The following is a 13,746-nucleotide window of genomic DNA, read 5'->3' as shown; positions in this document are numbered from 1 at the left end:
GGTTTTCTAAGTTCCCAAGAAAGGCTGACTTGAATGGTCTAGACCCTAGACTGTGGGTACCAAGGGTTTTCCAGATGACCTCTGACATCCTTTTCAGCTCTAATGTTGTGAACCTAGCCCTACTCTTGAAGAAAAACTGAAAATCAGAAAAATGTTTATATTCCTTATGTATTAAATGACTTATTAACATTAAGTCATTACTATTTGATAGTTTATAGGAAACTGTAAGTCATTTTAATTGTTGTCTTCTAGAAGAAGTCTAATAAAATAGATTAGGATCATTCACCTTATTTATTTATGGATGGAGAATGAAATATAATGCAGTAGATTGACTTTTTTGCCAGGCAGTTGGGGTGTTAGAATTACGTATGTTGAGCTTCTTTTGAACCTTGATATTTTCCAGTCAAGAGCGTGGAAATAGAATTTAGGAGTTTGAATTATAATTAATTCTACATAGAGTAAGATTGCTTGCAGTGAAATATCAGAGTACTTAGCACTCTGCTGAGCATGAAGTAGATAACAACTTCACTTAATGAATGAATGAGCAATCTTGTCCTGTGAGTAATCATGCATCTGAGTTAAGTTTTGGTAACCAGACATGTTAACACATGAACCAATGACAAGACAATGCCTATTAAAAACATCCTGATATGTCAAGCATACATTCATTATGTGAGAATTGGTAAAATGGTTTTCTAATCTATCCTATATATTAGGTGAACCTGTTTTTGATGGGTTTATTGCAACGCTGATTGGTATTCTGCTATGTTTCTTCCGAAAATGTATTCTGTCCTGAGGCAAGTAATACACTGTAATCTAGCAAATGTGCTGAAAGGGTAGATTTGGATATTGATCAGTGTATTTTTAAAGAGAATATATGCTTCCCACCATCACGACTTGTAATTTTTTTTTCCCCCTTGAAGGAATATTTAAAAGAACAGCTGTTTTCTATGAATGGTTCAGAGGAAAAGCCATTACCCATCAGACCTTTAAAGACGACCTTGAGGAGTGTGGAAGATCAGCCTTCTGCCTTTAACCCTTTCCATGTGTACAAGGCATTTAGTGAAAACATGCTAGATCAGGTATGTGGAAAATAGTAAGTTTACCTTAAACGTGTGATTTTTTTTTTTTTACATAAATAAAAAAGGTACTTTGTGTCTGAATACTTACTCATAAGCTTTTTTCTTTTTTTTGGCTAGGAAGCAAAAGGCCTTGTTCTTACCTATGTAGTCTACATGAATTGACTTTGAAATAGTTATTTTACCTTCTTTCTATTTGTCAAACTGATTCATATGTTTGGTCTGTATAATTTAACTTTTGACCAGGTCAGCTCGCCATGGGCAGTGGGAACATCTGTTAGGCTGTGTCTACAGAAGGCCTGAAAAACCAGGCATTTTGTAACAGTCTTCTCCCTCTCTTGTGCCCACCCCCATCCCTGATCCACACACTCAAAGAACACTTAGCAATTGTTATGAATTTATCTAATTTATCAGGAAAATAATAACAGTTTATAATTAATTATAAATAAAGCCTTGAGCTCCTGTTTTAAGTGGAATGAGATAAGTTTCCCTTCTTATAACCCTAAACATATTCCTGATCTTTAAGTCAGGATACTTGGAATAAAGTCAATGTGATAAATACCACAGGTTTTTAACATCAGATTATGCCACTGTTGAAGCTACCTGCTTCAGTCATTACGTGAAATAGATCAAATTTATGCCAAAGTATTTGAAGTCTAAAGTTGCTTTTGCTTTGCTTGTTCTTTTGCTGAATAAAAAAGGAAAAAGCTTTTTGACAGACTATTTGAACTAACAGGGCAGAAGAGAAGGATTGCTTGACCTAGAGCTCTGATGAAAATAAGAATTAAAACAATGGCCTAATTCGGGATGCAGATAATATTTTTGCCATGCCTGTTACGACCCTAGTCTACATTCATCAATACTGTAGTAGAATAAGACCTTCAAATGCTGACAACCCGGGGCAGAATTCTCCTGCTCCATGACAGGATTGTGGTGCTCCATTAATCAGCAAGTGACAGGGCATAGTTCTTGTAGGATTTTAAACATCGGCCTGGACTCTTATTAGCACAACTATTTCATTTTAAGGAATGCAAGCATCTGTAATACTTGAAAACCAAATATATTGTATAAGTTTGAGTTTATTGGCTGCTTCTCTATGTTGTACATTAGACGGCTCCAAACCATAAATAATCATTGTAGCTGTTGAATTATCCTCACTTCATTTAAATAAATGGCATGTTTTATTCTGCTCTGAATTATGAGATTATCTTTCACAGTAATTTTTCTCTTTACTTTGTTGTGAAATTACCTATTAAATGAGAAAAAAGAATGCTTTTTACATTCACAGCTCGTTCTCATTTCCACTTTAAAGCATTTTCTTAACCAAAATAACGTTGATATCATACTCTAATGAAGCTGTGTCTTGTAATTTGAGTCCTAGCACTTCTAAGTTTGTTTTTTACATCAGAGCTCTGGATGCTAAAGAAATAAAAGCCATGAATGGATATATGAAAAAGTTGCCAATTATTTCACTTTTCAAAGAGTCACCCTCTCAGAGAAACTTGTTGGGCAAATGCCATTAGCACTTGGAAGAATAACGACTCAAGAAATTGATTTATATTTTTATAAATAATGACTACATCCCCAAATGGATTTATAAATTAATTGCTGTCTTATTGGAATAAAAACCTTCTTCTGTGGACATGATTGATGCTATCTGTCTAAGTCCTTGTTCTGGACCCCCCTCCTTCTTAGTTAGTCTATCACAGCTGGAGCTTTAATTTACTGATCATATTAACTCTGATTAATAACTAACAATAGCGTCTTCCCATTTATCAACAGTCAGCCATCACAAAATGGAGCTGGAATTGGTCAAACTTGCTGCCAAATTATCTGGGACTGGATAAGATGACCTTCAGTGTACTGCTCAAAAACAGGTAATGAGATTTGTGATTTGGGGGATCTGGTTGGGGGATATATATACATATATCCTTTATATATTACATGCATATATATATGTGTGTGTGTGTGTGTATATATGTGTGTATATATATATATATATAGAGAGAGAGAGAGAGAGATGGAAGTAGATCAAGTATACTTTCTAAATGCTGTTTTTCCATAGTAAGCATTTACAAAAGGCAGTACAAAATTTTTTCTGAGATGAAATTAGTTGGTTTTAGTCTGAATTTCAAATATTTTTGGATTTGTAAATACAATAGCACAACATTGTACACACTAAAAGTTACCAATTTGAATGTCATTAGAATACTATATATTTGTTCACAATAATTTAATGAATGCGTACAAAATGCCAAGCCAAATCAACCAGTCTCATCAGGGGAAACATGTAAGTAAAACTGTCATGATTGAATTTTTTGCTTTGAAGCCAGTTATTTTGGCACTTTCTTGCTAAAGCTTCAGTTGCATATTATTTTACACACACATAAACACACACACACGCACACCCCAGGACAATCCAATAAAATGATAACGTGATTTCAGCCTGGGAACCTACACATGTAATTTATTTTGCAGAAAAGTATAAACATTTCCTTTTATTTTGGATCAATTAACATAGATTTTAAAATACTTTAAAGTCTTTGGTGAAAACTGTAAGGTGTTATCTTTAAAAATTGGATTTCTCTATCAAGTATGACATTTTCACATAAGCTACATATGTGTGCAACTTTTTAAATTCAAGCATCATTTGTTTGCTTGTAGTTCAGTATGAGAATTATTTTGTATAGAATCTTTGTGATGTAGAATGTTCATATCTTTTTGATACAAATATTAAATATATATTTTTTCCTGATAGCAATGACAGAATAGTCAAATCATCCTTGACAAATCTGGGTATATATATGAAAATATCAGGAGGGAGAGATAACCAGTATTTCCCATAATTCCTTAAGTGGAGGTTTAAAAAGGGCAGCTTTATTGCCAGTGAAAGCTGGAGCTTAAATGTGTGGTCGCGATGGTATTTCTAATATTTCACCCCTGAAGGAAGCTCTCCTGCCCATCATGTACAAAGCTGAACCATGTAGCTTTCCCATCAAGGACAGCCTTCTCCCAGCAAGCTTACCACCTGGCAGGCAGTAGTTGAAAATGCACTCTGTTCATGCACAAGTCCCCTGGAGTGGCTCCTATCATCTCCCAAAGTTGCTTGGGAGATGGGAGGTGGGGTGGTAGAGGAGACACCAGGTCTTTGTTGAATCTATGGTTGTGTGATGTTTACATAATGTTAAATGTCTGTCTGGGAACAAACTAGGAAAGGTAACTCAGTTTTTCCCTACTGTCTGTAAAGTTTTGAGCCTTTGCCGACTAACTGTATTCTATCTTAATGAGTGTTTTCAGCTGTGAATTGGTGCTTCCAGTCCACTAAATGGTGCTCTGGGGGCAACACACCCTTCAAACCTTTCTGCATTTGCTATGTATAATGTTCACTTTGAAGTGAATTTGTGTTTTTAACAAAATTGCATGTTGTTATTTTTGTTTAACAACTTTAGATACACTTCAATTAGGACAATAGCTATTAAAGTCTATTTCCCTGAGATAGCATGTGCAAGAGTGAGAAAATAGAACTCCCACAAATTTAGCCGGAAGTAACAGGTCAAAACAGTTTTATTGGAAAAGGGTCATGAATCTTTAATAGAAACAGCTAGACTATCACTTTATTAAAGAACCTTGGAACTTAAAGAATGCTGTGAAAGGCATTCTACTCCAAACTACTACATAGTGCAAGCTACGAGTATAATTGATCTACCTTAGAGGGAATTTTTATTTTTTATTTATTATTATTTATTATTACTATTTATTATTTTTATTTTTATTATTATTATTAATTTATTTTTAAAATGGTACCTTGAAGTTTTGACAACACGGCTATTTGAAAATATGCATTTGAAAGTGAGACCACAGAACACTGAGCTTTAGAATGAGAGTTATGAATTTTATCCTACATCCGTAAAGTGATACTTTTACATACTATTGTGAACTACCTATAGTAGTTTGGCTGAATATGCTGAATTCTTTTTTTTCAAACTCAGCAATTAAACTTGTTTTCTTTTTCTGTCTTTAATTGGTAGTAGGTTTATACTAATCTATGCACTTTGGTCAAGTGTATATATGGGACGGCAATTATTATCTGAGGACATAATGGTACAAAGAAGAGTGAACACAAATGCAAAAATTTGAAAAAAGTTGAGGAGCAGGGAATCCTTTATATTCACCTTCTAAATTCTTTTGTGCCTGGTCTTCAAATTTAATATCATAAGCAGACCATCCATGGACTTACTCTCTAAAGACCCCAAGCCTGGAGTGAACCAGACCTCCATTATGGCTTTGGAAGACAAACAGTGACAAAATGGGCAAGAAGCAGGGTGTCTAAAAGCCACATGAGTCACTTAGGAGATACTCAAGAGATGACCGTGTGAAGGACAGTTCAGACATAGGAAGAAAGGAGATGCGTGGCGCCAGCTGTATCTGGATCTGAGACAATACTGGTTATTTGTTCCACAGGCTGGCTCTGCGATGATTCCAAAGGCAGAACCAATCTTAAAGTGACTACCTGAGAACTTGGTAGGGATGTGCCCTCTGTTCACTGTCAGGCCTCATCTCAAAGCACTTCTCCCAATTCATGATGTTCTGAGTTCATTGTCTTCTTCCTGTTGTTGGGATTCTCCAAGCTCTGTATTGTTTCAGCGTCTCTGTACTCGCAGTTCCCTCAGCTCTTCACATGGTAGCTGCCAGGTTGTCCATCTGAGGTACATGTTACCTCCTCAGAAAAGCCTTTCCTTTTCTCCCACCGAAAGGTACCCTCCAGGTCACCCTAGCATTGTATTCTACTGTGCTTTCTTGAGTTATCAGTATCTGAACTCTTACTTTCTGTTGGTTGTCTCCTAATCCTGCCCCCTCCATGCCTGCCCCCCCCACCCCAGGTAGAATATAAACTCCATGAGAATAGCACCTTACCTGTTTTACTCACACTGTGTCCACAGTACCTAGAACGGCTATCGGATTAGACGCACAATAGATTTTGAGTAATATTTGTTGAATTAGTTAACAGACAAATGAGGAATAAGAATACAGGGGAAAAGTCGGCTCCTGACAGATGAGCACAGAGTTGGCATTCTCTAAATGTGAGTTTGGATCAATAGTCATGTAGATATGAGAAGTATATTCTGGAAAATCTCAAGTAAAAAAATTACCGAGCTGCATGATCATTCTCTTCATTTTCCAAATTCAGCTGAAAATCTGGTTAAACTCTGTGTGTTTAAAATACCTGTTTTTATTATTATGCGACATTTGGCTCAGATTAAAAGCATGGAAGACTGGTCTTTATTTTTAATTAATTGATCCAGTTCAAGTCATAACCTGTTCAGCAACAAGGTCCGTTCTTTATTCCGCGATTCAGAAACCTTGTGACATTTGGATGATAGGGTTTGTATTCATTAAATGATACTAAAAACACAAGTTGAAAAATTTAAGGTAGTGTTAGCTGACAGAAGTATCTAACCAAGGCTTTGTAAATTTGCGATGTTCAAGGCATTTGAAAAAAAAAATGTAGTCGCTGAGACCTTAGAGAGAGATCCCGAATATATATTAATGATAGATGTTTTTCAATTTAAAAAATTTGCCATTGCGGGGGAAAAAAGGCTCCTCCGAGGTTCAGAAAATCAACATATATATCAGTTCTACGCCTTTACCTCTAATGCTATGTAAGAGTAAGTACAGTGATTGTACATTGATCTTTTGAATCCGTTTCTTACTATTAGTTCCTCGCTTTCTTTCTCACTTACTTTAAAATAAATCCAGACTAGCGAATGAGACGGTGATTGCATTTGCAGGAGAGTTCACCAGGAGGGACACTGTATATTCCTTCATTCATGGCGAATCTCCAGATTGCCATTTTGATATTGTTTTCTTTGTCACTGGAACAAATTTATGTAGCTTTACCTTATTTATTCCAGACTAATTCCCAAGAATTGTGGCATTGAAAATAATCTGTGAATACAGAGGAATGCTATGCTATTTTAACCATCTAAATATACTGCATATGAGTTTGGCTTCGAGTTGAGCAAACACAATTAAATAGGACGGCAGGAACAGCAGAAGGGGTGGTGGCAGCAGATTTCTGGCTATCACTTTGGGGCCTTTCCAGGTGGACAATAACCATACATCTGAGAGGAAACAGAGATTAGAAAACATGTTTTAGAAGAGCTGTTGATTTGTGGAGTTGATTGTTTGCTTTTAATAATAATAATTATTAAAGTACCTTTCTGCTATATCAGATGATAATGTGTGTGCCCTGTGGTGTGCAGAGAGTAGAAAATACCGTCTGTGGCCTTTAACTGCACACACTGCACTCTGCAATGTCCGTCCTCGGGCAGTGCAGCCATTAGCACAATGTTTATGGTTGCTCACAGCAGTAAATTCCTGATGCAGCAGCAGGCTGCCTGGTGATGGAGAGATGGGTTTAAAAAAGGGGGAAGCTGATTTTAGAAATAACACACCTCTGAGCCATTACATACATTACATATGCCGTGGCATTCAAATCTGGGTATTTTTCATGTTCTTGCTCTCTCTATAAAAAACCCTTTTCTTTCCACCTCCCCCAAAGGGAAGGCCTCAGACTCAGTGACTCTCTACCCATCACCAGTATGTTCTCAAGTAGGAGCAGGCTTCCTGCCCATCCTTAACTCCCAAAGCAGCACATCTAAAGTGTATTTAGGATGTAAGAATTTAACACTGTGACCCTCAAGATTTTCAGGAGTTAGGGCCTCTGTACATGGACCAAACAAACTGGTACCTGTGTATTGTTTTCTGTTTGGTAACTTCTATATACCGTCTTTTGTAGCGTGTAAAGTACTTTGCCACATCTCCTCTGACCCTCACCACAACTACGTAATAAGAGACAGGTACCAGTGAGGTTGCAAAACATTGAATCACGCTCCTAAGGTCACAGGTAATAAATGGCATCTGGAACTCAAAACAAAGTCTTCTGAGACTGTATCTGGTGCTTTATTGACTACATCGTATTCCTGATCAAGTTTCTTTTTTCCAGCTTCATTGAGATACGCTTGATACATAACATTGTAGAAGTTTAAGGTGTACCAGGTGTTGATTTGATACACTTATGTATTGTGAAACGATTACCACCATAGTGGTAATGAACCCCTCCATCAATCACATAATTGCCATATCCTTTTTGTGGAAGGAACATTTAAGATCTACTTGCTAAGCAACTTCCAAGTGTATAATAGGGTCACAGCTCTAATCTCTATGCCATTCTTTAGATCTTCATCTTATAACTGGAAGTTTGTACCCTTTGGTCATTTTTTTTTTTAATTAGCTATGTATTCACTGTAAATCTGATGATAATGAAGACAGCAAATCTGGAGGTCAATTGCCACCTGGCTGGCATAACTTAAGTGAGTTACATACACGTATTTAACTGTAAATCCTTACAATAACCTTATAAATAACCTTATCAGGTTATGTATTATTATAGTTTTCTTGACAAGGAAACTAAGGCCCATAGGCACAGAGGTCTAAGTGATGGTGCCTGGATTCCTGTTCATGTCCACGTTCTTGACCACTTTTCTCTGAAGTCGAGGGACAGGATAATCCAAAAAAGTGAAGGCCAGGTTAAAGACTATGGCTAGAGGCTGAGGAAGAGAATATACATCACACATATAAAAGACATTCATGGGGCACCTGGGTTGATTCAGTTGGTTAAGCATCCAACTATTGGATTTCAGCTCAGGTCATTATCTCAGGGTCGTGGGATCAAGCCCTATGTCAGGCTTCCCACTGAGTGTGGAGGCTGCTTGAGATTCTCTCTCTCTCTCTCTCTCTCTCTCTCTCTCTCTGTCTCTGTCTCTGTGTGTGTATGTGTGTGTGTATCTTTCTGCTCCTCTCCCCAAAAGAAAGAAAGAAAGACATTCCCAAGGAAGCTTGAGGGCTCAGTTTACTCTATTCCTAATTTTCATAAAAGTTAGGTACCATACATTCTCTTTGAAGACGGTGTGGCCCAGATATCCTTGAGGTGGAGAGGAGCCAAGCTTACCCTTTCTTCAGAGTCAGTGTGTCAGTTTAAATCCTGCAAGTAGATGCCAGATAGGATTAGAGATGCAGGAAGTTTTCTGGGAGAGCTACATATGAAGGGTACAGAGGAGGAGGATGGGTAGGCAAATAAACCTTCAGACCAAGTTGCTGATCTGTTAGCTGTGAAAGGAGAGAGGGGAGGAGGGTGAGGTAGAAAGAGTCACGGGTAGAGGGTAGTTGTAAGGTTTCAACAAGGCCGATGTGACTCCATGAGCTAAGGTCCACACACTAGAAGAGTCTCATGTCCTGCAGGCGTGGGCTGGCATTAGTACCTCCATTGTGCTCAGACACTGGCTAAAGTCCACATGGAAGCATGCCCTGAGCACAGGGGAGATGTTGAGCAATGACATCGAGGGCCACTCATCCCCATGATGACTGTAGGGATGTAAGTGGTGCATTTCTCCATTGCTACCATAGTGGGGTGCAAACAGTGGTTCTCTCCTACGTGAGAGAGTGTATGTGTATGTATTGTATAAATTAATAGGAATGTGATTTAAATGAAGGTCTGCGTTAATTCAGTGAAGCAGAAAACAGGCTACCTAAATAAATAGGTTAAATGCTATTGACAGAAACGCAGAATTGGCAACATTTTGATGAAAGGAAGGTATAATAATTTTCTCAAAAGCAGCCATGGGAGAATTTTTCACTTGTCAAGTTGAACCAAAATTCACTTTGTAATGAATTTGTGCCTACCTAATTATGCATTCACATACTGGCACTTTGGGGTTCTTGCAATATATCAAAAGCTATTAAAAACTTGCTTGTATGAAGTACATTCTTTTTTTCAATAACTCTTCTTTAAGTCTTTCCCCTGTCAAATTCTTTTCAGAACCCAAACCCTCTGTGATGTTTTTCTGCAAAAAGTTTCAACATGGGTGCATCCACGAGTAGTTGTCATAGACCCATTGACTCATTTTGGTTGAAGATGAAAAGGCCATTGACTGCTTTTTAGGCTTATTGGTCACCATAGAATGTCTCTGTTTATGTTGCTACATCAGCGTAAAGACAGGAAATTATCTCTGAAGATATTTTCATTAGGACATAATTATGAGAGAGATTTAAATGTTTCCTAAATATAATGAAATAGTATAACAAATGTGAACAATAATGTTCACTTTCTTAACATTTGTGATATTATTATTTCAGTACTTTTCTGTTTTGTTGTGTGTGAAACTAGTTAGGATGTCCATAGTGCTTTCTTATGTTGTCAATGAGACTCTCACCTTTATGTACCCTGAGGGGCAGCCTTAAATCTGATTTTTTCCGCCAAAATAGGAGCTCTGGTGAAAAAAAAATTAAATGAAGATGTTTTTGTGTCCAGAATATGTGTATTAATATAACTGTGAAATTTGTTTTGTTATCAACTATAAGCAATACATACACTTGTATTATTTCAAATAGTACAGGAAGATATGAAAGAGAAAGTTCCCCACCCCAGCTCCTCAGTCACAGAAATCCCACTCACTTGTAACCATTTGAGCTATTTCTTTTTTTTATTTATTTGAGTTGACACATCTAAGGGATATGCTACACCAGTAATTGTTAAAACTTTATCAACTTAATATGATTGATTCCTTGCAATGAAAGATACAGAATTTGAACTACCATCTCCTGTCCCCTCCTCTTCAAGCTCTACTAATAAAATTTCACTTTAGCTCTTCCATTGGCCACTTTTATGTCATATGGTACAACCTCCATTTTTAAATTGATTTGTATTGTTTATATTATGTACTTTTATTTTACATAAAATAAAATTCATGAGTGGTGTATATAGTTCTGAGTTGAAACATGCATGAAATTGTTCAACAATCATGACTAGCAAAATCACTTAGGGGCCCCTGGGTGGCTTAATCGGTTAAGCAACCGACTTTGGCTCAGATCATGATCTCATAGTCGGTGAGCCTGCTTTGGATTCTATATCTCCCTCTCTCTCTGCCCCTCCCCTGCTTGCACTCTATCTCTCTCAAAAATAAATAAACATTAATTAAAAAAAAATCATTTAAAAAGGTTCTCTTGCACTGACCCTCTGTAGTCAATTTCTTCCCTGTCTCAATCCCTGGCAATCACTGATCTGTTCTCTGTGTGGTTTTCTTCTTTCAGGAAGGTATAGTAATAGAATTATATACTATGTTGCTTTTTCAATCTGTCTCCTTTTACTCAGCGTGATGCATTTGAAATTCTTCCAATTGTTCTTCTTACTGTAGAATAGTAGTAGTCCATTGTGTGAATGTTCTATTGTTGATCCATTTACCTGTTAAGGGACATTTGAATTGTTCACAGTATTGGTGATTGTGGGTAGTCTCTATAACCATTTGTGTGCAGGTTTTTACATGAACATAGGCTTTTATTTCATGTGGATAATACCTAGAAGTGGGAATGCTGGATTGTCTAGTACATTTATGTTTAACTTTATAAAGAAATTGTATCTGCCTATATTTTACACTGCCTATGAGAAATTTGATGCCAAAAGGACTCTTTCCCCCCTTTTTGTCTCCCTGGATGCTTTTTTTTTTTAAGTCATACCCCCCACCTCCCCTTCACCTCTTGTCATTCTGAAATGACATCATGTCTATCTTTGTGTGAGTCCTTGATTTCTCTTGGCATTGAGTAGGTCCCTTCAGTATTGTGATTTTCTTCAGATTTTTCCCCCTTGTTATTGATTATTCCCTCCGCCCCCATCCCCAGTTACATCTATATCTCTTTCTGGGATTCCTTTTAAGACAGTTGTTCTGATTTATTCTTTCCTCAGATACTGCTAAAGGCCTCCTAGCCTTGGTCCTCCCATTCTCAAACACTCTATATCCTTTCCTAACCTCTTTTCAGCAATGAACTCCTTCACTTCTGTGGCTTTGAGGGTTTATCCTGGTTTCAAAATCAAATGCCTTCAGGCCTGGGCAAATAATATAAATATGTGAAGGCAAGACATAATACAATGGGATGGAGGTGAGTGCATACCTAGGTAAAAACATCCAAATTTTATTTTATTTTTAAAATTTTATGTTAGCTAAAAAGTGCAAATCCCAGAATGGATTAGGCCCAGCAATGTGAACCTGTAAATCTATGCCATGGAGTCATCTGTAGCTCTGGTTGTACAATTGTTCAATGAGATTCTAGGTCACATACACTTACATTTTCACTGCAATAATATTTTAATGTAATAACTCTCATCTCATATAGAAATCCTACATCATAATTACCTTCATCTGAAACTGCCTCCTCTTTAGAGTTGTGTGATTTCCACTCATGGCACTAACATTTTTCTAGCCCCAGCCTAGAAATCTTGAATGACTTTACGAAGTTTCCATCTCCCTTCATCTGTATTCTGTTAGACACAGAGCTTTCCCTCTGAAAATTTCTCACACTGTTACTCTCTGTCCCCCAGCACTGCCACCCTTGAAATCCAGTGCCCCAACCACTGGTGGCTAGATCCCCTGCTTACTCTCTCCTTGACTTCCAGTCCATTGATCTCTGCTGGATTAATGTGTGTTTCTCTTTAAGTTTTTCTATTATTATAAAAACCAATTGAAAATAGCATTCACATTTTTGCAACACAGAAATAATATGTTTATAATTTAATGCCACCACCTTGATTCAGCTCTTCTTTTCTCCTAGTGACATTTATATGTACATAACAAAGACATCCTTTTGCACCTCACAAGGGGGGATCTATACTTATCATTGTGGGTTCTTCTACATTTTCACCAAACTTTTTTTTTTTGCCATTCATCAATGCAAGACATAATTTTTATTTTGAATAACTTAGCATTATGCCAAATTACCACAGCACAATTTAGCTAGCCATTCCAGATTCTTGGTTTGGTTTGTTTTTCCATGTTACACTGCCATGTATATATATACATGAGTTACTGATGCTGATAGAATAAAGGTGGTAAACAAAAGGACACAGGCAAACTTGTATTACAAATTACCAAATATTCAAAGAGATAAAAGCTAGAATGAAATATACAGAAATATATTCCACTGCGAAGCTTACTGTGGCTCCACATCGCCTATGCACCAAAACCAAACTCCTTAGCCCCAATTTCAAAGCCTCCTTCATCTGGTCTTTGCATTCACAAATCCCTTTTTTATAACAGACCCACAATTCCTTTTGCCCACTCTGGAGTATGGCAACCTGTGGTTCAAATCTTTCTCTACCACTTGATTTTAATTTCCTTTTTCTTGACTGCATGCAGCACCTTTCTTATTGAATGGGCAGTTCAGAGCAATTAATCCCAGCAACTTTTTAGCACAAAGCCTGGAGCACAGGTTATGCTCTATAAAACTTATAATTATTTTTAGCTATTATTTCGTCCTCTTCTTTGCACAGGCCAGGGTAAGGTGTAAGGATAAACATATGGCCAGGGATAAAATAGTAAGGCACAACCCAAGCATCCTGATAATTGCAAAATGAGAGAAGGGAGGACTGAGGAGAAAAAGCAGAAATGAGAAAAGAGATGTCTAGAGAACTTTTTATTAGGTGTTGGCTGTGTGATGCATGGTCTGGGTTCAAGGCAGAATAGAAGCTCAGGAAGCTGATGCTGGTCATTCGTGAGTCTAAGGCAGAACGGGTGTGACCAGAACGGGCCAATATTTAACAACTAATCAATGAACACAC

The 13,746-nt window shown here is 37.2% G+C and overlaps 1 protein-coding gene across 5 annotated transcripts in view; it reads left to right on the top strand.

Annotated features, from left to right (window-relative positions):
- KIAA0825 (KIAA0825 ortholog) overlaps positions 1–13,746 on the top strand; it is a 382,909-nt gene that overhangs the window by 186,567 nt on the left and 182,596 nt on the right. For all 5 annotated transcript variants that reach the window (XM_027037906.2, XM_053221670.1, XM_027037922.2 and 2 more), the window contains 2 exons: positions 924–1,082; positions 2,862–2,956. In XM_027037906.2, coding sequence (XP_026893707.1) covers positions 924–1,082; positions 2,862–2,956 — 254 coding nt within the window. The remainder of the gene's footprint in view (positions 1–923; positions 1,083–2,861; positions 2,957–13,746) is intronic.

The sequence above is a fragment of the Acinonyx jubatus genome, chromosome A1, assembly GCF_027475565.1.
Source record: "Acinonyx jubatus isolate Ajub_Pintada_27869175 chromosome A1, VMU_Ajub_asm_v1.0, whole genome shotgun sequence".
NCBI lineage: Eukaryota > Metazoa > Chordata > Mammalia > Carnivora > Felidae > Acinonyx > Acinonyx jubatus.
Note: the sequence above shows the minus strand (reverse complement) of the source record. Positions and strands in the feature narration are given on the sequence as shown.